General features: G+C 38.3%; 1 protein-coding gene across 1 annotated transcript in view; it reads right to left on the bottom strand.

Annotated features, from left to right (window-relative positions):
* The window catches only part of CNBD1 (cyclic nucleotide binding domain containing 1), a 118,831-nt gene that overhangs the window by 43,975 nt on the left and 51,610 nt on the right, over positions 1–23,246 (bottom strand). The window contains exons 5-6 of the mRNA XM_032222282.1: positions 9,838–9,983; positions 2,375–2,535 (exon numbers count right to left, since the gene is read on the bottom strand). Coding sequence (XP_032078173.1) covers positions 2,375–2,535; positions 9,838–9,983 — 307 coding nt within the window. The remainder of the gene's footprint in view (positions 1–2,374; positions 2,536–9,837; positions 9,984–23,246) is intronic.

The raw sequence follows: 23,246 nt of genomic DNA, 5'->3' as shown, positions 1-23,246 counted from the left end.
TTCACAGTGCAGGGAGGAAAAAGCATGTGAACCCTTGGTCTTAATAACTGGTTGACCCTCCTTTGGCAGCAATAACCTCAACCAAACGTTTCTTGTAGTTGAAGATAAGACCTGCACAACAATCTGGAGTAATTGTGGACCACTCCACTTCACAAAACTGTTTCAGTGTAGCAATATTCTTGGGATGTCTGGTGTGAATCGCTCTCTTAAGGTCATGCCACAGCATTTCAATCAGGTTGAGGTCAGGACTCTGACTGGGCCGCTCCAGAGGGCGTATTCTGTGCTGTTGAAGCCATTTTTGTGTTGACTTACTTGTATGCTTTGGGTCATTGTCCTGTTGCATCACCCATCCCCTGCGGAACTTCAGTTGGCAGACAGATGGTCGTACGTTTTCCTTCAAAATGTCTTGATAAACTCTGGAATTCATTTTCCCATCAATGACAACAATCCATCCAGGCCCTGAGGCAGCAAAGCAGCCCCAAACCATGATGCTCCCTCCGCCATGTTTTACAGTGGAGATGAGGTTTTGATGTTGGTGTGCTGTGCCTTTTTTCTCCACACGTAGTATTGTGTGTTTTTCCCAAACAACTCAATTTTGGTTTCATCTGTCCACAGTATATTTTGCCAGTAGTGCTGTGGAATATCCAGGTGCTCTTTTGCAAACTTCAAACATGCTGCAATATTTTTTTGGGGACAGCAATGGCTTCCTCCGTGGTGTCCTTCCATGTACTCCATTCTTGTTTAATGTTTTCCTTATTGTAGATGTGTCAACAAAAATGTTAGCATGTGCCAGAGATTTCTGTAGGTCTTTAGCTGACACTCTAGGATTCTTCTTTACCTCATGAAGCATTCTGCACTGTGCTCTTGCAGTCATTTTTACAGGACGACCACACCTAGGGAGAGTAGCAAGAGTGCTAAACTTTCTCCATTTGTAGACAGTCTGTCTTACTGTGGACACATGAACATCAAGGCTTTTGGAGATACTTTTGTAACCCTTTCCAGCTTCATGCAAGTCAACAATTCTTGATCGTAGGTCTTCTGAGAGCTCTTTTCTGTGAGGCATGGTTCACATCAGACAGTGCTTCTTGAAACCAGTAAACCCACAACAGGTGTGTGTTTTTAAAGGGCAGAACAGCTGTCAGCAACACATCCAATATCATCACACTGATTGGAGTCAAGGTTGGCTCACTCCTGGCTCCAATTAGCTCTTGGAGACGTCATTAGGCTAGGGGTTCACATACTTTTTCCTCCCTGCACTGTGAATGTTTACATGTTATGTGCAATTAAAACATGGCAACATCTAATGTTTGTGTAGTATTATTTTCAGCAGACTGTGTTTGTCTATTGTTGTGACTTAGATGAAGTTCAGAGCACATTTTATGACCAATTCATGCAAAACTCCATGTAATCCCAAGGGGTTCACATACTTTTTCTTTCAACTGTATATCTGAAACCAGAACTTTTCTTCATGGAGCTGGTAGATAAACAGTTGTAAAAAAAAGTCATATAACTTTGTTTTTATATATGATAACGACAGCAAGATTATTGTAGTACTAAGATGGAAAGATCTGGCATTAAGTACAACAGAGGAATGGTTGATGAAGCTGATAGAATTTGCTGAGATGGCAAAATTGATCTGTTTGATTACAGAGAAAACAATATTATATTTATTGCTTCTTGGAAAGCAATTATAATTTTTTGTGTGTTTGTAAAACACAATTTAAGAGCTATGGCTTTGATGATTATATAGGTTAGATTATAGAAAGAATAGAGTTGTGATATAACTTTAGAAAAAGCAGTAAATATAACTACAATTGTATTTATAACTGCTGTAAAGATGATTAGAAATCACCTTCATTTCTTTTTGCTTTCTTTACTATTTTTTCTACTTTTTTCTTTCCCTCTTTCTTTACTTACTTAGTTTGTATTAATCAAACTTTTGTTTTTTTAAACTTTCAGTACAATTATAATTTAAAAAAATATTATAAATGTGAGCTGTATGAACCAGAGAAATAACAAAATCACAAAAATAACAAAAATATACATGCGTATAAGGCAGCATTGCAATGCGTATACACATTCACTTCCAACAGAGCTATAAGAAAAATGTAACACAAAACAACATAAAATTTGTTTCCAAAAGGCTCATTAAAACATGAAAATGCATAAGAAAATATACTAACAAATTTGGGCTTGCATGCAACCAATTCTAATAAAGGCATTTAAAGCAGGTGTATCAAATGCAAGGCATACAGGCCGCATTCAGACTGCAGTGTGGTCAGATCCGGGCTGTCCTGGAAAATGTAAGGGACCTAATTTGACCTTCAATATTTCTATTAATACTTGCTTAATGGTAGATCTCTGTTAAACTTACCATATCAGATGATGCTACCTGGGTTGGGTTTGGTTCATTTGTAACAGAAGTTGCCTGAGGAGGCACTGAAATAAAATTTCCTCCAATAAGTCTTTTGTAATACTTTGTCAGTGGCTTAACAGAGCCTCTAAGTATAATATAAAATCCTTGGCTCGCATCAACTGTAATTAAAATTAAAACAGAAACAAATCATAATTTCACTTCCAAATTACAGAAAATGAACAAATATGTCTATAGCATTCCGAAGTGTAACAAACCTACAAGTGTTATTTATTTATTTATTTATTTATTTATTTATTTATTTATTTATTTATTTATTTATTTATTTATTTATTTATTAGACTTATATACCGCTTCATAGGGCTTTCAGCCCTCTCTAAGTACTGCACCCTAACCATTGTGCCACCTCGGCTCTTAATCTAGCCAAAGTATTTTCATGAAACATTGGAAATGCTCAATTTTCCTCTCTTGGTTTCAAAAGAAAAAATTATGATTGATTGATGACACCCATATCTAAATTAAACATACATGCTCCTAACTCGGAGATGATACAACTTTTGTCAGATACACGCATTTTTGCAGTCAATAAACACAAGATTGACTTTTTCCTAAGTGAGACTGACTTTACAAAAATAATACATGCCTGATGAGTCTTTAATCTCCCAAGATCATTTTATATAAAAAAGTCAGGGGGTCTAGGAAAAAGATCATAAAATGATCTTGGGAGATTAAAGACTCATCAGGCATGCATTATTTTTGTAAAGTCAGTCTCACTTAGGAAAAAGTCAATCTTGTGTTTATTGACTGCAAAAATGCGTGTATCTGACAAAAGTTATAGCCTCACAAAAAATTTGATCCTAAAATCCTCTTTTATAATAGCAAACACATGTAGTCTGAGTATATATGTCTGTTAATTGATTTTCAGCTTGGATATTTGCAACTAGCATGTAGTGTGTACATGTGTAGAAGATAAGTCTCTATGAAGACACCATTATGCCTCAGCAGTCCTCCTGTTATCTTCTACGTTCCCAGCCTAAAATGACATTTTACTTCTTAAAATAAAACCTTTTCATTTGAAACAAAATGTGGAAACTGGCAAAGTGCTGCTTTCTAGCATCTATTTTATTTCCAGCAAACTTCTGAACCTGCACAGCAGCCCCTAAAGCTTTGTTATCTTATTTTTAAAGAAACAGACTTATTGGATGGATACAGCTAGCATTTTGTGGCGTGGCCCCCTGCCCAAAGAGAAAGAAGGGAAGAATGAATGAAGGTCGTGCTTTGCTAGTCTATAGCAGCTATTTTGTGATTAGAGACTTTGCAAATGAGCACAAAATATATTCTCCACATTTCAACTGTGCCCAAAATGTATTCCCAAGGTTCCAACTACTTCCCAAAGTTCTAGAACACTTTCCCCATGTGTGTTCATGGTGAAAACTCTTGCTTTACTGTAACAAGAATAAATGGTCTCAAGGGATAGGAGCCAACTAATGATTCTCAACAACTTCTCCTCCCCCCCCCCTTTTTTTTTTCACAGCTGACACCATTTCTCCTTCCCAGAAGTATTTTGCATGTGGCAGAACTGTAGAACCTCTCTATAGGTAGTTCTTGACTTATAACCATTCATTTAACGACTGTTCAAAGTTATGATGGCACTGAAAAAACTGACTTACAATTAGTTCTTATATTTACAACTGTCACAGCATCCCCACAGTCATGTCAGGTGCTTGGCAACTGGGATGTATCTGTGACAATTGCAGTGTTCTGGGGTCTCACTGGTAATCATTTTTGAGACCTTCCCAGAAGGCTTTTGATAGGCAAAATCAATAGGAACAGCTGGATTTGCTTATCAACTTCATTATTTGTTAAACAACTACAGCAATAAAATCAGATGTGACTCACTTAACAACTCACTGCTTAAAGACAGATGCTTCAGTCCTAGTTTTGGTTGTAAATCAAGGACTACCTTTATCCAAGTCAATCCTAAATTTTCGCAAAATCCTTCTACCCTTTCATTTAATTTTGATCAGGCCCAACCCCAAAATGACCAAGCCACAAAGCAGAACAAAACAGACTCTTCATAGTTGGGCGCATATAATGTCCAATTTTAAAAAATAGAATGTAAGGAAATGATCTTGAAAATCTTAAAGTCCAACCCCCTGTACAGAACTTTTTTCTGCCCTTCAAATTTCCATATACATTTGGAGTGGGGGGAGTGAATTAGTAAATAGGCTTTTTAAGCATATTTGCAATGCAATTTAAAACCACTGTCAATTATGGAGCAATGTTTTGCAGACGTTTTCCATCTCTTTTCAGCGAGATTCAGAAAGCATCAAACTAAGAACAATTGGTGCTTACAATTTCACACAATTGTCAAAACCACCATTAAGCAAAACTCAGACTAAAAATAAATTGTTGAACAGGAAGGTCTTTCTATAAGCAGGAAAAGTGGGAGCTGAGGGCAATTCCCAAGGAAGTACATTCTTGGAAGTTGGGTGACTGCAGGGTGGCCAAAAAAGTCAAGATGACAGCATTTCAAGTTCAGTCTATTATTTTTATGTGCCTCACTTTCTTTCGTGTGCCAGATGAATGGGTCTCAGAAGGACCCTCACATCTTTAATCTACAGGAATTTCAAAGCATACAAATCAAGTGGTCATTATTTTACTTTAAAGAAGTGTATAGTCTGTTTTACAAACTATACACTTGACCATCTGTTTTACATACAGATGACCACCAACGTTACTGACTGACTAGGCACAAAACCTTCTCCAACGGGGTAAATTATATTGTTTAAATTCAGTTTTTACTGAAATTATTATAATTATGCATACTTTTTCTCTACACATATCAATTAGCACCAGAAAATTTTAGATAACTCTAACTGTCTCATTTCCTTTCTCTTGATGCTGCTTTTTCATTTTTCTGGTAAAATATCAGTGGTTACTTTAAACACACCCAAGCAGAACAGTGGCACAGGCTCCATGCTAGTATTACATTCATCTGTATTCAGAGTAGTTTGTCCTTTCACAGATGTGAAAGGTTCATCTTGAACTCTTCATAACAGGACATACAAAGACTTGCTTATATTCGCTGTTATTGTTAAGCAATGGAAATCTTAAGGCTAACAAGGCAATGTCAGTAGTAAAATCAACAATGTTAAAACAGTATTCCTTATTCTATCCATGTGAGAGAATTTTAGAAAGTCAGTTTGATGTAGTGGTTAAAGTGTCAGGCTACAAGTCAGGAGACTATGAATTCTAGTCTTGCCTTAGGCTAAAACCAGTGGTGATCTTGGGTCAGTCAATCTTTTTCTCAGTCCTAGGAATAAGGCTGTGGGCAATCAGTTCTGAAAAAACCTTGCCAAGAAAACTCAGAAACTTGTCCAGGCAATTGCCAAGAGTCAAGACACACACACACACACACACACACACACACACAGAGATTCAGTCATGACATTATGGGTGTGAGTGGTGTGGTGGCCTAGAGGTGGAGCTCTCACCTCACAATCAGGAGGCTATGAGTTCGATCCTAGGTAGAGGCAGATATTTCTCTCTCTCCGGGCACACTGAGAAAATATCTGCTGAAAAAAATCTCCACATTGGTGACAGGAAGGGCATCTGGCCAGTAAACACTCAGCTCCATCCAGTTGTCTAGACTCCCCCACCCTTCAAGGGATTATAGGGTCTTTAAAAGAAGATGATGACGACATTATGGATGTCTTCCAGGGGACATAGGGGAGGAAGATACTGTGAGTTATATATCTCCCCCAGATGTTGGTTTGCAAGTACCTAAAAACTGGTTTGTTGGTTTGTGACATCCTTGAGTACGTGTCATGTATGTCTTATTGCAATTTTTCTCATGACATTAGACCTGTCAGCCATGTGGATGTTTGATTTAAGGGTACATTTGATTTAATGTATATGAAGTCTTTGCAATACCTTTTCAAAATGAAGCTGTTATTGTGAAGTTATGTATATGAGGAAGGAACCATTAATAGAAGCAACCTCACTACTTTTCATATTCCTAGACCCCCTGACTTTTTTATATAAAATGATCTTGGGAGATTAAAGACTCATCAGGCATGTATTATTTTTGTAAAGTCAGTCTCACTTAGGAAAAAGTCAATCTTGTGTTTATTTTTAGCCTGCCAAATCAGATGAGATTGAAATATTGCTTTACCAGGTTCAAAGAACTGGAAAAGATTGCACATTGATGCAGAGCTGCTTTTTTTTTTTAAAGCATAATGTGGCAGTCTGAATCATTAAGATTACCTTTTATCTCGTTTGCACATTGATGCTCAACAATTTTAGATCTCATTCTGTGCCTCCATATTGCAGGTTTTACTGAATATATTAAATCAACAGAGCATCTAATCCAACACAACTGTCCTTGGGGCCAAGATAGTAAACAAGATTTAGATAAAGTTGTTTTGTTTTCCAAATAAGATGCCGGCTTTCACCCCAATCATCCCAATCACAAGTTTTGACCTTAAAATTGTCCTTTTCATTGTCTTAATTTATGCTAATATAATTCCCGTCTGCTAAAATTACAGCTTAGTCTGTCTATTAATAACATGTCCTTCAGTTACTATATTCTTCTTAGTTGGCTTATATTTGTATTTCAAAGGATAAGCACAATAGTTAACTCTTACAAATGAATATATTTGATTGATTCAAACAATATTATTATTTGAATCTTGGTTTCTCAATTTTTGCTAAGTCAGACAAGACTGATTTTTTTTAAAAGATAATATAAAATTCTAGTTGGAACTCTTATGTGTTATCAAAAACAGAATATTTCTTAACAGTATTTTAGTGAACTGAAACAAATAGCACCGAGATGAATTTTCATAATAAATAAAAAATAAAAACCTTAGAATAACTTCACTTTATTTTTCTACATCGATGTTGAATTCATCCTGGAAGCAGGTTAGGTGAAATTCCCCTTGTCTGTATGTTACTTACTAGCTGGATATCCTTGCTCCCCTAGGAAACTATGTGATCGAGTTTGATAAATCGACACTTACAGCTTGAAAATTAATGAGTAGTTACAATCGGCCTCTCCTCTCCCCAGAAACAGACTTCTTTTCAGGTGGGAAGGGGGAGTAGAATGTCTAACTCCTTATTGTCAGAGTGTGTTAATAACCATATAAGAAATACAAATGATCTGGTGGTCATTTCAAAAATTCATTTCTTAGTGAGCATCTAGAAGCCAAGAGGAACATATGTGCCAAATTTCAAGTTTGTAGGCTTTACAGTTCTGGTGATTTCACAATGATGCTTGAGTGGTATTTCACTTTTATATATATAGATTATTGTTACTACAGCCCATTCATGAGCTTCATTCTTTGGATCCAACAACTGTCACCTCCAAGACAAGGAAAGAGAGAGAGAGAATCAGACAATCAAGAGTAAAGATCTCTTCTCTTCATTCTAACACCACAGGCAGCTGCTTGGGGGAAACTGTGAGGATATAAAGTACAACTCAATTGACTTTTGTGAGTGTGTACCAGTGGTGGGTTTCAAAAAAATTTAGAACCTCTTCTGTAGGTGTGGCCTGCTATGTAGGAGTGGCTTGCTGGCCATGTGGCCGGGTGGGAGTGGCTTGCCAGCCATGTGACTGGGTGGGGGTGGCCAACTTGTAAAATGTGGTGAAACTCACTTAACAATGCTCTTGCTTAGCAACCAAAATGTTGGCTCAGAAACTCTGGCACTTGAAGCATGCAAGTCTTAAAGCTGTCAAGTTACAAGACCCTTGCACCCCTAACCCTTTAGAAAAAAACCCCAGGGGTGTTCAAACTTGACAGCTTTAAGACTTGTGGACTTCAACTCTCAGAATTTCAGTCATGTTGGCTCAGGAACTCTGGCAATGTGGTACACTCAGGAAGTGTGCAAGTCTTAAAGCTGTCAAGTTACAAGACCCTTGCACCCCTAACCCTTTAGAAAAAAACCCAGAGGTGTTCAAATTTGACAGCTTTAAGACTTGTGGACTTCAACTCCCAGAATTCCTCTTCTTGCTCTTTATCTTGATGATGTGTGGATGGGCAGGGGGAAGGAGCTGGAACCGGTTCTAAACGGCACTGTAGATTTGTGGAACCTCTTCTATAGAAGAAGTTAGAACTGGCAGGAACCCACCCCTGGTTTGTACACATCATGCTTCTATAGAGGATGAGTGTTACTTAGATGAAAGTAATCTGTGTGGCAGCTAGGACTTTCCTAAATCTTTGGGCAAATGCCAAATTCAATCTGCACACACATGTGAGTTGGATTAGGAGAGATTGTTATCTGCTCCCAAAATTCTGATTGAATCCTTTCAAAAACTTGTTAAAACTAATTTGTGAGGTATTTTGAAAATAACATGATTTGATGTCATGGCAACCTAATTATGCTTTTCAGATATATACTCAAAATGTACGATATATACCAGAATACTTTTTAATCTGGTTTCCAGTCTTTACTGATAATTGGCCATGGATATCTTCTTATCTGATTTCCTGCAGGAAACGGGCTGGTTGAGTCTATGGATCCTGCTAATCGCTTGGCCAAGGGTCTCAAACTAGTGGCCTGAAGGCCGCATGGTGACACACAGGCCATGCCCACCCCAGCTCTGTGAATTGGAAAAATGTTACAAAATGTCATGTGTCAGCAACATGATGCAGCCAGTTTGACACTATCAACCCCAGTATATTCCAGGATTGCAGTTGTAAATTAAATTTTGGTGGAAGTATGCTGGTTTGACTCTATATTGGTGACCATTATATTGTCTCTAGAGCTTTTAACTTTAACTCTACTTTATATAAAGCCACCGTGGGTAGTTAACAGATATTATCATTTCATTTCATATAGAATCAATATTAGGTACACCTCCAATATATTTGAGAATGACATGAAAGGAAGAATCAAAATTCAAAAAGAAAAAGGTTTTGGATAAGGGATGTGGAGGAAGGACAAATGTTACAATGTTAAACCAGATGATTTAATAACAAAAGATTCCACTTTTAGTATTTGAAAGAAAAATAATCTAATGGTAAAAACATAATCACCGTATCTGCACTTCTCATTAAAAGACTCTTCACATCTATCTTTCTAGCAGAATGACATTTTACTTTCCATTATAGAACAGGAGGAAGGAAATAAACTTGAGCATTAGAATAGAGATGAAAGTCAATGTCAATGGAGCAAGAGAAAAATAAAAGATACCCCAAAAATGAATTATTATAAAAAAAATTCAAATGTAATCTTGTAATAGAAGGTTATTTGCTAAAATTGCCTGCCATAGGGGGAGAAGTAATTACATACCTAATATAATAAAATAAGTTGGTCCAGTGCTTGGAGTTGCTTTGGTTCCATAATAAAACTGGACTACAAGTTCCATCGTTTTATTTTGGCTTACATTAGCTGGTACCTCTGGCCCTTCAAGAAGTAACCACGTTTTTTTTTAAAAAAAAAAAACTTTGTTTACTTACCTGTACTTTCCTTCACCCAGTATTCTCTTACAACTACTTTGCTGACTTCCTTTATCTCTTCTTCAGATAATTGCTCATTAATATCAGGAATGACGTTCAGTACTTTATAGACAGTCTCATGTTCTTCTTCAGTTCTTAGAATAGGTCTGCAGGAAAAGCACCCATAGAAAATAATAGCACCCCTCTTGTTCTATAGTTGCATAGATCAACTAATTTGCCCAGGGTCTAATTTCCCCAACTAATTTAAACCAGGTATCAAGAACTTGTGCCACTTACTAAACCCACAATTCTTAGCTATACCAGCTAGAGTGAGGGATACTAAAAATAAAAATTCAGCAACATAAGGAGAACTGGATATTTCTCATCTTCTTTTCTAGAGGTTAGTAAGGAATACAAATATCTGTGTGTTTATTATGAGAACTGAATTTCACAACTTGATTTGAATGGGGCCCAGTGTTCAGTTGGGGACATTTTAATTTAACAGACTGGTGTGATGCAGTGGTGGGTTGCTAACTGGTTTACTACTGGTTGGTTTGCACTCATGTGCACGTACAATGCTTCTGCACATGCACCGAAGTATTTGGGCAGGTGGGCGGAGCCTCCCACTGCTGCCACTACCAGTTCAGCCAAACCAGCAGCAACCACCCCTGGTGTAATGGGAGAATTAAGTCATACCTAGATTTAAAAAAAATATTTACATCTTTCTGCAATGGTTTTGAAGAGGCTAATTGTTCTGACATCTAAGAAATACCATTGATGTCATGTCTGAGACAAAGTGCTACTAAAACTTTATCTTATTCCTTATTTCCCCTATCACAGGACTTTAGTATTTTAATCCAAGACTTTCACTGGACTCAAATTGTAGCCTGTTTTAGAGAAATATCAGTAATGGCAGTTACAGTCGTCCTAGTAACAGTAACGTATAAAATATACCAATTTTTTGCTAAATGATTCAGTAATTACAATAATAATCTATTATGTCAGGCAGAGATGGAGATGAGAGATTAAGTGGGGACTTTTTCCTTTAAAAAATTGCAATCCCCCTATTGTACCCTTTTATTATACCATGGCAAGTAATTTAGGTCTAACCCTGTCATTCAGGTTTGCAACACCCCCCCCCTTTAAGTAATTTTAATAAGTACAATTTAAAGCATTGCAGATGCTTTCAGCTGCTACTGAAAAGCAGGCTAGAAATGCATATATTTATCTTCCAACTCAAGCTACCTCCAACATTGGATTTCCAAGTGTGATTTTATGTGGCTGAATATCAACCTTGAATACCACTGGGTGATCGTGAGTAGGGAAATAGATGGTCAAAAAGTCACCCACCATTTCTTTCCAATCCACCCTTATCCTAAAGCAAAATCCCCTTTCACTCTTTTCTTAAATGAAAAAAAAACCTGTTTGGTGCCTGATAAAATATCACACCAGTATGTGGCACCCCTCTTTGACAAAGAGAGAAATTGGACCAAAGGAACAATGGAAATCATAATTTACTGTATGTATGTATGCTTAAAGATACAACAAATTGAGCCTCTTTGGAAACAATATCATTCAATTATCAATATGGATGCCAGCCGCCATCAGTGCTCAGCCTTTTCACATGCTTATGTTATGGGCATACATATCTAGTTGAGGAGAGGTCAGAAGAGCAAAGATTCAGGTTGCTTGTAAAAATCTCCCATTTCATCTAAAAAGCCTTGTTTCAAACAGAATAATATCAAAATGAGAAACGAGGTATAGCATAACAATTTAGTGTTCCAAATTATAGTATTTAGGGCTTTAAACTGGACATTTCTCCAGGAATTCAAAGGAACAGTTTGTACAGTCCACAGTTGCCAAAAAAAGCAGCTTTTGCCACTCTTAATTATAAGCTCTTGAAATGCCACAATGCTTTGCAATTATAGGATATGCCATCCGAACACGGTCTCCACACATCACCTGAGGTTCTGAATGCCAGAGGCTAAGCTGGCATTCATATTTACAGATGCAACAACTAAAGTGGTGAGAAATGTTGGCGACAATAATAGAATTTCAACTATAGAGTCTTTTTGCAATTCAACAATAGTTCCAGAGGATTCAGTTCACTCAAATCACTCCCTAAGTGAAGTGGGATATAATTACATGTCTCTATCAGAATGGAGAATATGCAATCAGTATTTCTGAAGGCATAGGTCATGTTTCTCAACCTTGGATGGTTGAAGATCTGTGGACTTCCACTCCCATAATTCCCTAGCCATCATTACTGAACATCTTCAAGTTGCCAATCTTGAGAAATACTAATATTGATAATATTGAACTTGGGTTTTTTAAGTTTTAGTATTGTTGTTTACTGACATCTAAAAGATATCTTTCTTTTCCTGCATCCACTAGGCTGAAAGGAAAAATATAAATGCTAAGATAACATATAACAAATTAATAGAGTTGGAAGGGACCTTATAAGTCATCTAGTCCAACCCCCCGCTCAAGCAGGAGACCCTACACCATTTCTGACAAATGGCAATCCAATCTCTTCTTGAAAGTCTCAAGTGATGAAGCCCCCACAACTTTCCAAGGCAAGTTGTAAGAGACAGAGTAACCAGCCACACCAGCCAGCCACCACCTGGTTGTAACCTATTGAAAACAAAAATTGAACTTGGTTCTTTAACTTTAATAGCTAAACCATGAACAGGCTTATGGAGGAAAGAAGCTCCAGATCAACTGCTGTTTGACTTAATTGTTTATTCAATTAGGGGATTGTGTCAACACAGACATGGAAGGTATATTTTGGGGATTGGTAATTCTGGAGCACTAAGGGATTTGGTACCTAGAGCAGTTTTTCTCAAGCTCAGCAACTTTAAGATGGGTGGTCTTCAATTCCCAAAATTCTAGGCTGAGGAATTGTGGGAATTGACGTCCATACCACTTATAGTTGCTGAGCTTGAAAAACATGGCTTTAGAAACTCCTGGCCACGGGCCAGATACGTCACATGCTGGTCACACCCTGCCCAATTTAATGAAGGGGTGGGGGGAAAGTCCCGATACGTCATGTGAAATTGCCATGACAAGGTGATTTTGACACCTCTGCTTTAGAGTATCCTACTCTTATACAGGCTTGAGTGCATATATTGCTCCAGACTGATTCCAGGTGACCCAGTTTTTCAGAGATAATTCAACCGAAACCAAAATTACCAAGGAAGATTTTAACGCCTTCAGAAAATCCATTAAAGAGTTAATCTCAGAAAGAGCAGCCCAATTGCTCAAATGCCCTAATTTTCTCCTCCTTGAAATATACCTATCTGCATAGATATAGATGTGTCAAATATAGCAATTAGATAGCAAAAATTTAATCTTCTAGCATTTTATCCTCAGATAAACAGCAGGATGTTGTTAGTTATTGAGCTATCAACAAAAGTGGGGAGCAACAAAGAAGTCATATACAAAATAGCATCTAAACAAGGAATCTGCCCAATTAATGATGCTATGAAAGTCCTGTCTTAATATTTGGAAGCTATGGGGGTTTCAGTTAAGAACAGGCTTCGGATGAATTTTGGCAAAATTGAATGATCGTGGGTTTTGTGGCTTCCAGACCTGGGAATTTACCATCTTTGCTGCTGGATAGGGGGTCCACTGTCCCAAATAGACCTTGGGCATATTCTGGGGTGCCCAGATTGTGACTCACAAGTCCTGCTCAAACAGCAGGTGGCAATCATGGCCTGGAAAACCTTGGCGTAAGTTGTGTACAAGTTTCATTTGTCCTGCATTGGGAGACTCTATATTACCAAGAGTTACATTTGTGAGATGGGTAAGTATATATTGTGAACAATAATCTCATTGATTATTGGTATTTATTTTTAACACTTTATTTTGTATATGAAAAGATAGTGACATTCTACAGCATATGTAATATTTTAGTAGAAAGAAATGCCAAGTGAAATGTGTATCCATGAGATGAAGGCATTTATACGATACGTATACGATAACCAGGTGGAAATAATTTAAAGTGAAAATGAATGAAACATTTTGGAAAATTAAAATGAACTATAAACTAATTCAAACTACACATCTATAAGATATAAAAATCTACTAAACTCCATGCTTTTATTAAAATATAGAATAAAATATTCATGAATACGGTTTAAAATGCCAGCATACATTTTTATTGCAATATTATGCAATTATATTTGACTTTAAATGGTTGGTGAGGTATTAAAAATCTCTAGCTTTGCAGCAATAGAATATGTGGTGAGCCATAAAACCATGTTAAACATCTGATCTAAATTGTGTTTGACTAGTATACTTTGGAAACTGTCAACTATTATTCACACATTAGTGGTGGTTTGAATTGTATTAGGCTTGACTCATAAGTATGCAGTAATGACATTTTAGATTTTCCCTGGCTGTGGGAAGAGATTCCTGCAGCTCAGCCTGCATTATAAATTGAATGGGCTTGCTTCCAAATAAGTATTCATACCTTTGTGCAATCATAATACAAACATGGGCATTTTTATTTACAAGATTAAAAGTATACAGGAATTTATAAGCCACTTCTTAATATGAAATCTTAAGAAAACAAAATACACAAAAGGAATCATACTGTAGGGTGATATTATAAGATACAGGAGATGTATGCAAAAGAGGCATGTTTCAGATCACAAGAAATATTTATTTGTCTATATTCAATCAGTATTCAAGGTCATTCACAAATCAGTGGTGCTGAATGCTTTACAAAGGGTTACAGAGTCAAAGAGAAAAAAAGAAACTAATTTGAGAGGGGCACAATAATTCTGCTCTATTGCTGGCAGTTAGTGGGATCCCACATCATTCTAGCTCAGAGACTGTTGAATGCTTTCTTAGGGGACTATAGGGAAGGGTCATACAAACCTTAGAGGAGATAGCAAAAGCAATAGTACTTATTTATCACGTCACAATGCTTTCCAACCTTCTCTGAGTGGTTTACAGAGTCAGCATATTGTCCCAATAATCTGGGTCCTCTTTTTACTAAACTCAGAAGGATGGAATGCTGAGTCAACCTTGAGCTGGTAACACTTGAACTGCTGAACAACTAGCAGTCAGCAGTCAAGCAGAATTAGCCTGAAGTACTGCACTCTAACCATTGCGCCACCAAAGGTCTTGAACAATATTCCATTGGGCAGATGCAGCAACACAGAAGTCACATCACCTTATTCCCACAAAGTGGCATTATTTAAGTGATACCAACCACCTTGAATCTTTTTGGCTGGTCAGAAAGAATTGAGAAGCAATGTCAAATCCAACAGTGGAATTTTGGAACCATGGCTGAACAATGTTTTTGAGATAACCCATGATCTCTGATACAGACCTTAGATATTAAATATGATCACAAGAGTAAAAGAGATTATTAAACTATTGCAAGATAGAATAATTTAATATGTTAAACTTTACCAGTAGAACTTAGCTAGAAATGCACAGAAGCAGTTCAATTAACCTAAAAGAATGTCATGTGTCATGTTTAGAATTTTTGAACCTAATGATAATCAAGATGACTAAATCTGAAAGTTTTGCAAGGTAGTGAGAAGCAAAAGGTATATTGCTCTAATCCCATTTTTAAAAGGGCTCCTAATGAGCTTAGAAGCTTGAAATCATAGAATATGTTACTAATATAGATGGTGTTGACTTTAAGAACATTCTTGAGCTGCATACCTACTTCATTAGAACCAGGAGGTCATGCAAACTAAGATACCTCCCAGCCTACAATTTTAACTAGGTAAATTTCAGCTTTTCCCTCCTCAAGCACATACTGTATATTAAAAAAAAATACATTGCTAGAGCTTAAGTATAGAAAAGAGTCACAGCATATCAGAAAACCTTCAAATGACCTGAGCATCTACCTATAGATTTTTCAGAAAATAATTGTAAGATGAGTCCTTCCATTTTATAAAAAAGGTCTGATAATAAATTCTATTGCAGCCTGTTATAATCATTTTGAGTACAAGGAAATTCAAAACCCATTCAAGAAACTGTACTTCAAGGTGAAACATATCATGGACAAGAAGGGAGGTGGTAACACCACTCATGAAGAGACTAGGAATGTTTCTCTGGGGGAAAACTCTAATGCTGGGAAAAACAGAAGGTAGAAGAAGAAGTGAACCACAATGTGTTGTGGCCCAGCAGGAGCCGTTGGAGCTGCAAACAGACTCTGACAGTGAGGGGCCTTATGAGTCGGCTCTGGAAGAGGTGGAGGACCCTGGACAGGGTTCCGACTCCGAGCAGGGCGCAGAGAGGTTGGTTGGCCACCAGGAGGCGCCTGAGCCATGGAGCAGCAGTGAGAGCCGAAGGGAGGGTGCTTATGATGTCAGGCCTTGGAGTAGTGACGAGGAGACAAGGGAGGTGGTCCTGGATGCTAGGCAATGCCAGGCAGATCGACGGAGAACACAGCTACGCAGTTACAAAAGATAATTGGACTCAGCTGGTTGTAATTAGGCTCCTCTCAAGATTGTATTTAAGGAGGGACTCGGGGAGGAGTCTGATTTGCAGGATTCAACTTCATTCATAACGCTGGAGAAGCTGTTATCTGCCTATGTCAAAGTTTGAGTTGCTGCCAAGGTTCTTATCTGTTTGTTTATGCTTGGGCTTTCATCCACCGAAGTTTATGTTTCCTGTTAATTAAAGTGCTGTGAAATTCCAGTTAAGCTTGTCTCAGCATTTGTTACTGGACAGAGGAGGGGGTCAGAACACAATGTTATAGAAGCGATGAGTATACCATTGAAAGACCTAAAAGCAGGGGTGGAATTCAGCCGTTTCGGACCGGTTTGGGTGAACCGGTAGCTCCCATGATCAGCTGGGGAGCGAATCGGTTAGCTCTGACTATCAGGTTGGCCCACCCACCTGATCCTGCACTTTACTTACATATATCCTCTCAGCTGATTGGCGTGGCAGAGTGGGTTGCCATGCCTCAGCTGTGTTACTTGCCAGAAGTAATATGGAAGGTAAGTTTTGTTAAAACTGCTGATGCATGCGATCACCAAACCAGTTGTTAAATTGGCAGGATCCCACCACTGGCTAAAAGGGATAGATTGTCATGGGAAAAATCTAGCTATGTTGTCTCAAACTGTCAACAACAAATGGATGATACATAATCAGTCAATCAATCCATGAATACCATTAATCCTTTCACATTTTTGAACTCCAATGTTTTCTGACTGAATGTCTGAACTCTTGTTTGAGCCTATCTGAGGTCAAAACCTATATAGCTGCTTGCTGTCACTAGTCCAAAGCATTCGGTCTATGTAAAGATATTCATCCTATAGCTATCAACTTCTACATTCCTTCTTACAGATTTGGCAGGTCATAGCTTCCTGTATACATCAAAATTCACTGAGCCGGTACTCATTTATGAAATAGATGCACATATACCATTCCCTTAAGAAGCATTTAATAATGCATGAACCAGGCAAATCATTTTTTTCACCTATCCTATAATTATATGTTTATTATGTTTTTTTAAAAGATTGTAATGAAAGAATTCTAATCAGAAAATTCTAATTAGGTGAAAATCACTCTCTTATTCTGTAATTTTATCATCTAAATTATTACTACTGTGTGTCATTATAAAGATTTAAAATAACCTCTCAATTATGAAACAGTTCTGAAGAATTCACATTAGTTAGAAGCAGCAAAGAATAATTATTATCAGTGTAAACTGACACTAGGATTAATTTAGAAAGGTGCTGGAGTGAGGTTCCTATTGTTTTGTGACAACTGTGATTAGACTTCTATTTTGTCTTATGTATAGGAGATTCTCAGATGACTTGGGGAGGTTATAAAAGAAATATCTCCTTTCAAAGTTTGTAACCTTCTGACTTCTATGTTTTTGACATCAATCTTGTCTATCACTTGGAGAATGTCTTCATAAAACTGGCGAAGCCTATAGGGCTATAAACTGTCCTAGGCTGGTTCATTCCTTCTTGCATACATTTTATTTAAATATGGAACAAGGTGGCATTGATTCCTGTATATGTTGGAAAATAATATTGCAAAACTTTATCACGGTTTCTTCCCTAGCAGCATTACAGTTTGATTTTCTGTTGTTTAGCAAACCTCCCAAATAAATGGGTCAAAGATACATTTCTTTATACTGTATATTGGTAAGAAAGGCTTTATTCTCTCAATACAGTTTAGTATAGACATGTAAATATACATGTCCCTGAAGGTTCAGTATATTCATATAGTTCATATGTCTTTAAATTAATTCTTGGTAAAGAGTAGCTTGCTTGGATGCAGGGGTGGGATTCTACTGGTTTGGAATGGTTTGGACGAACCAGTAGCTCCAATGATTAGATGGGCCCGCTCACTCGCCCATGCACTATACTGACCTATATCTTCTCAGCTGACTTGCATGACAGAGTGGATTGCATGTGTACACAAAGCATGCAATCACCATCAGGATCCCACCATTGCTTGGATGACAGATAGGCAGTCAAGTAAATTGCTGCATTTTTGAACAAACAAGCAAGGAAGTCTGAACAGATTCCACTCAAAAGAATGTCTTTGCGGGTGAGTTCCGGCTGCCGCTGCTGCCAATTCACTCAGGGATGTGCTGCGAGTGCATGGGTGCTTGATGCATGCTATGTGTGCATGCACAGTACTGTAAAAATTGCTTCTGCACATGTGCAGAAGCAAAAATACAAGATGGTGATGCCTACGTTGACGCCGATAGAACCGGTTTGAGGGTGTGGCCAGCCGAGTTATTAGCTACTCGGCCGAACCAGTCCAAACCAGTAGGAACCCACCTCTGAATGTCTTATAAAATCAGAGCTAATTCTATACTATTTTGTGCAGCTGCTCAATTCAAAATTTCTTCTAGAATTAATGCATTTTACTTCACTGTAGTTAGAAATCCATGAAGAACAGCAGGCAGTAGGCAACGTCCCTGGGTCTTGATTGTCTGCTTTAAGAATGTATTTATTTATGTATAATAGTTAATATCATATCTTCTATAGGTAATAAGCATATCCCCAAAAGTAAGACTTGTCTACGAATATATAGACTGAAAACAAGTTCATGAGGGAAAAGACAAGGTAGTCACATCAAAACAAAAGCTGAGTTTAAAATCCATCCTCCAAAATATTAAAAGCAATGTGGTCCCTTGTTTTTGTCTGGTGATCAATAACTATCAGCAACAAGTGGCTTTAGCAATTTTTATGTCCCTTTCAAAACTCCCTGTAATCACATCATGACATTTGATGGGAAATTAGTCAGAATTTCTTTCTACTCTTCAGCAATTAACAATATAAACGAAGTGAAAATGTGGTTTAACCTATATAAAAGCAAAATATACACTTTAAACTCCATCCCACTCTCACCAGTATGGTGTTATTGTACTATTAGTCCTCTCAGCATGTCTCTTTGCAACAAAAAAAAGATAATAGGATGTTTCTGACATTCAAAAGTGCATAAAAACCTTAAAATGCCTGAAAGAAATCAAAGTATGTGTCATAAGACCCAAAAGCCTTCAAAAGAAAGTAAGTCTGCAAATAGGTTGGGGAAAATTTCCCACCCAAAAAATCCCTCAGCCCCAGAATGCTTCTGATCTATAGCCCAGAAATGTGTAATAAAAATATTGGCGCTGCTGCTACTCTCGTACAACTTCACAGCATCAATCTTCTGAATATACAATTTCCACAAAATGTTGGTGCTTTTGCTTAATCGGGAAGTTGTACAATGCTTCCTGATATTTGGTCTACTAATGTAGTCCAGGAGGAAGGAGGCAAAGAATAAAAGAAGAAAATCAAGGGAAAGTAAGCTGGGAAAGGGAAAGGAGGGGGGAAGGTACAAAAGAAAACAAGCCACAAAACGTTTAGGACAAAAACTAAAGGAAGTGAAAGAGGATCTGGGAAACCTAGCTGAGACATTGAAGAACAACCATGTTAATCTATCTGTTAGCAAATATATAAATCTAACCTCTTATAGAAGAATAGCAAACCACAATCTTGCCAAGAAAACTGCAGGGATATATTCAGGCACTTGCCAGAGTCAACACAGATTCAAAGACGCACACAAACATTCTCCATACACCTGCCTAATACTACTTCTAATACAAAAAGAGTGTCTGTTGTTCAGGGATAATCTTGTACTTCCGTGGAATCCAGGAACTAAGTCAATCTTCAACCTTCCTTCATCTTGGGCAGCTTCTTTCTTAAATCCAGGTTGCAATCCTGGATGCCTACCTGATCTTTTCCTTGAAAAAATGAAAACATAATGAAGATATACTGTTTATTTTAAAGCTATAAAGGTAAAGGTTCTCCTCGCACATATGTGCTAGTCATTCCTGACTCTAGGGGGCAGTGCTCATCTCCATTCCTAAGCTGAAGAGCAAGCGCTGTCTGATGACAATTCCATGGTCATGTGGCTGGCATGACTAAACACCAAAGGTGCATGGAACGCTGTTACCTTCCCACCAAAGGTGGTTACTATTTTTTCTACTTGCATTTTTACATGCTTTCAAACTGCTAAGTTGGCAGAAGCTGGGACAAGTAATGGGAGCTCACTCCATTACACAGCACTAGGGATTTGAACCACTGAACTGCAGACCTTTCTGATCGACAAGCTCAGCGTCTTAGCCACTGAGCCACCATGTCCCCTTTAAAGCTACAAGTTTGCAGAAATGATGGGAGGTGGGGGATGTTCCCTTCTGTGGAAGAATCAGAACATGCCGCAAGGATTTATTATTTTATTTCACTTCCCTGAAACAGCACCAGAACTAACCACTTGAAAATGTTCTCTAAAAATAGCAGCTGCTATTTTTGATGATGTGTGGCCATGTTCTCTAGGAGCAAAATTAAATATGCAAGGGACTTCTTTGACAGAGTTCAGAGGAATACGGTATTTGCGATCATCACATGTTAGGTAGTAGAGACAACAGCACATTACAGCAAAATACTGCATTCTGCCATAGGTAGGTGTGTATGGTAAATCTAAAGGGTGCACATTTGCTAATGTACCAAACAACTAAGAGGGAATTATGAATGTGTCTTTTTGGCTTTTATGGCTACTCTTCTTATGCACAGTAGCTTGCTTAATAGCTCTGCTTTGTTTTGGATATTTATTGTTCTGTATTGTGTTTCTTGCAAGCATTTGTCTTCCATTCCTGCCTCCTCTGATTTTTGCTCTGTCTTGCAAACAAAATATAGGATTGTAGGTGGCTTCTTCCTGTCCTTCTAGCCTTCTATGACAGCTGGGAGACAACTAGGTCATGCTCCCCGAACACATTTAAATGTGAATTGGTAGGGAATCTAGGCCAGTCTGTTCCAAAGAAACCTCAGCAAAGACCACACAACGACTCCAGAATGAAATGCTTACTATGAATAATAAACTTCAGCATAGTAGTGCCCTGAAGGCAACCTTCATTTCCAAGCCACATTTCTAAAAATACATTGACAAATGAGAGAATCCAGAGGAGGAGAGGGCGAGCACTGGCCTATAATGACTAGGTTATGAAGACAGCACTGTAGTACATGCATAACCAGGCTATCTGACACTAAAGGAACTTTTTGTTAAATAAATGCCTCCATATTCTCACCACTGTAATCTTCTTCCAGGAAGCCGTTTCATGTGACCCTTCCATGCACCATTCCTAATTTAAAAGAGACACTCTTTATCAGGAATATTTCTATTACTGGATGCTGCTGTGAAAACATTCAGCAGCTGGGTGTAATGAAGACTCTAGACCAGGTTCAACAGTAATTGCATAGTGTATTTTGTTTGTTCGTTTGTTCTTTTGCTAAGCTCAGATTTTACTATGTATGACTCAGGCCATACTTTAGCCATCATTTGTCTGATTTGTTTGGGGCACAGTATGTGAAGACTTTTGGTTTACTAACTTAGATCAGAGGCTTATAATATTACAGTATATGAACGTAACTTTGTTTAATCTTATTGCCCTGATAATTATCCCTTTCTTTTTCTTTACTGAAATTGAAATTGAAATTTAATGAATTTATATGCCGCCCAATCCCGAAAGACTCCGGGTGGCTTACAGAATACAATTCTAAGAAAAAAATAAAAAATAAAAATAGAGAAGAAGAAACAGATTTAAACGAAACACGTCATGCACTCAATGTAGGCGGGGCTAGACCTCATTCATGAGGTCAACAGCCCCAGGCCTGCCGGAATAGCCAGGTTTTAGTGGCCTTTTGGAAGGCCGAGAGAGTGGGAAGGGTCTGGATCTCTGGGGGTAGATCGTTCCATAGGGTCAGAGCAGCTACAGAGAAGGCCCTCCCCCGAGGAGTCACCAGCCGGCATTGTCCGGTCGACGGCACTCGGAGGAGGCCCATCCTGTGAGATCTTATCGGCCATTGGGAGGTATGTGGCAGGAGACAGTCTCGCAGATATCCAGGTCCTAGGCCATGTAGGGCTTTAAAGGTGATAACCAGCACCTTGAAGCCCGTTCGGAGACCGATAGGGAGCCAGTGCAGCTCGCGGAGGATAGGTGTAACATGGGTGTATCTCGGTACACTCGATATCGCTCGCGCGGCTGCATTCTGGATCAGTTGTAGTCTCCGAACACTTTTCAGGGGCAGCCCCATGTAGAGCGTGTTACAGTAATCAAGTCTTGAGACATATATAAGGTAAAGGTAAAGGTTCCCTTCACATATATGTGCTAGTCGTTCCTGACTCTAGTGGGCAGTGCTCATCTCCATTTCAAAGCCGAAGAACCAGCGCTGTCCAAAGATGTCTCCATGGTCATGTGGCAGCATGACTAAACACAGAAGGCGCATGGAACACCATTACCTTCTCACCAAAGGTGGTTCCTATTTTTTTCTACTTGCATTTTTACATGCTTTCAAACTGTTAGGTTGGCAGAAGCTAGGACAAGTAATGGGAGCTCACTCCATTATGCAATGCTACGGATTTGAACCGTCGAACTGCCGATCTTTCTGATTGACAAGCTCAGCATCTTAGCCACTGAGCCACCACGTCCTCTCTATGAAATATATAGGCCACCCCAATACAACTCTGAGCAACTTATAAAAATACTATAAAATGCAGAAATCCTGGAAGTCTTGGAGTGGGGGCAATCCAATCATTTAAAACCAGAAGGCTAAACAAGGAGACCATGTGCTATATTAACCCAGAGCCTGGGGATACAGTTAGGTTTTAATGGAACATTTAAACAAAGCCAGGATGCTGCGAAGGGCAGGTGTTATGACAGAAAAGATGAGTTTCTTGGGCCTCACCAGATGGCATAATTTAATTGATGGGACCCAGAACATGTTGACACACAACAGCAGCACGGGGGTGGGGGAGAGAACTGGGGAAGCTTAGCTTCCTACTTATTTAATTCTACCTTTCTGATTCTTCCTGGTCAGGAAGAAGCACAATCTCAGACAGAGCTTGTCTGACTGGCTACATTGTTAATTTTTTCAGTTACGGTTGTACTTTGGGTTTTT

The sequence above is a fragment of the Thamnophis elegans genome, chromosome 8 (genome assembly GCF_009769535.1).
Source record: "Thamnophis elegans isolate rThaEle1 chromosome 8, rThaEle1.pri, whole genome shotgun sequence".
NCBI classification, from domain to species: Eukaryota; Metazoa; Chordata; class Lepidosauria; order Squamata; family Colubridae; genus Thamnophis; species Thamnophis elegans.
Note: the sequence above shows the minus strand (reverse complement) of the source record. Positions and strands in the feature narration are given on the sequence as shown.